General features: G+C 35.2%; 1 protein-coding gene across 1 annotated transcript; it reads left to right on the forward strand.

The window, feature by feature from the left end:
* Positions 1-248: 248 nt before the first annotated feature.
* LOC104995144 (olfactory receptor 4A47-like) lies at positions 249-1,198 on the forward strand. Its single transcript, XM_010848880.1, is given in 2 exon segments — positions 249-699; positions 702-1,198. Coding segments are annotated over 2 exon segments (948 nt in total).
* Positions 1,199-1,825: the final 627 nt, after the last annotated feature.

Here is a 1,825-nt window from a genome sequence, read left to right on the forward strand (position 1 = left end):
ACTTAAAAATGTGTCCTTCTTTCACATGTCTTTAAATTACTTCCTCTTTATTAGTATATATGATTTTTGAGGTTAGAGATGTTGTTTTAATCAGTTTTGTATTATGTACCCTAAAAGTATGAAACATAATAACCATACTGCCTATTGATTGAATGAAAAAACAAAATTTCTAAAGATTTCAGGGAATCTCTCATAATAATTATATTTACAGGTAATTTTATCTGAAACATAGACATTCAGAAGCAACTATGAAACAAAGGAACAATGTAACTGAATGTATCCTCCTGGGGCTCACTCAGAGTGTCCAGGGTCAGAAAATATTACTTGTCATGTTCTTGCTAATCTATATTGGGACCATGATGGGCAACCTACTCATTATTGTGACTGTGATGGTCAGCCCAACCCTGGATGCTCCCATGAACTTCTTTCTTGGCTACCTATCATTTATAGATGCTGTTTATTCTACTACAGTCATGCCAGATATGATAACAGGCTTACTGTGTGAGAAGAAACCCATTTCCTTCCTAGCTTTCATGACCCAGATTTTTATGTGGCACTTTTTTGGTGATGCTGATATATGCCTCTTGGTCATCACGGCCTATGACTGTTATGTGGCCATTTGTAAACCCTTGCATTATTTGACAATCATGAATCAGCCGGTGTGTGCTCTGCTGCTGTTGCTGGCCTGGATTGGTGGGTTTTACACGGAGTATTTCATCCTCTCTTTGTTTACAATCTTCCCTTCTGTGGCCCGAATATCATTGACCATTTCATCTGTGATGTGTACCCCTTGTTAAAAATTGCTTGCACTGACACCTACATCACTGCTTTCACAGTGGTGGCCAATGATGGGGCAATGTCTGTGGTCACCTTTACACTCTTACTTGTCTCCTATGGGGTCATCCTGCACTCCCTAAGGAATGTTAGTCAAGAAGGGAGGTGCAAAACCTTGTCCACCTGTGGCTCCCACATTACCATGGTGGTCCTTTCTTTTTTGCCTTGTATTTTTCTGTATGTGAGGCCTCCTTCCACCTTACCCACGGATAAATCCTTAACTGTGTTTTATACAATTATCACCCCTATGTTGAATCCTCTAATCTTTACTCTGAGAAATAGTGAGATAAAAACTGCCATGAAAAAGCTCTGGACCAGAAAAAGAAATGGGACAGCTGGGAAATATATGGCCCATTTTCAATGAAGAATTGCTCTTTTATGGTGTAATATCAAATGCTCTTGTGTAATATCAAAATTTATTAAATTTCTCCTCACAATTCAATTAATTGGGTATGATAAAAATATTTATTATGTGAATTCTTCTAAAGAATAAAATATATCTTTAATTTTTCCATTATTTTCTATTTCAAAGTATATATTTTGTTTGAAATACACCTGTAAGTTTGTCTCATTTTTTAAAATAAACTATATATAGTTTTGCAGTGTAAAATGTCTCTACTGAGACTATAGATATATATTCTATATATGAGCTTAGTTACAGTTAATACTGTAAACATATTTTAGTTATTGTAGGAATTTCTCATTGCTCTCTCAAATAATATAATATTTTTCAAAATTAATATAAATCATTACAGATTTCAGAAAAATAAGTAATATGTCATAAAATTTTTGTTCAATCCTTTACATGCAAACATTGTTGTTATTTGTTGCTAAGTTATGGTGAATTCTTTTGCAAATGCATGGACAATAGCCTGCCAGTTTCCTTCTGTCCATGGAATTTCCCAGGCAAGAATATTGGAGTGGGTTAGCATTTCCTTTTCCAGGGGATCTTCCTGACCCAGAGATTGAACTTGTGTCTCCTGTATTAGCT

This window comes from Bison bison, unplaced genomic scaffold (genome assembly GCF_000754665.1).
Source record: "Bison bison bison isolate TAMUID 2011002044 unplaced genomic scaffold, Bison_UMD1.0 scf7180017864277, whole genome shotgun sequence".
Lineage (NCBI taxonomy): Eukaryota > Metazoa > Chordata > Mammalia > Artiodactyla > Bovidae > Bison > Bison bison.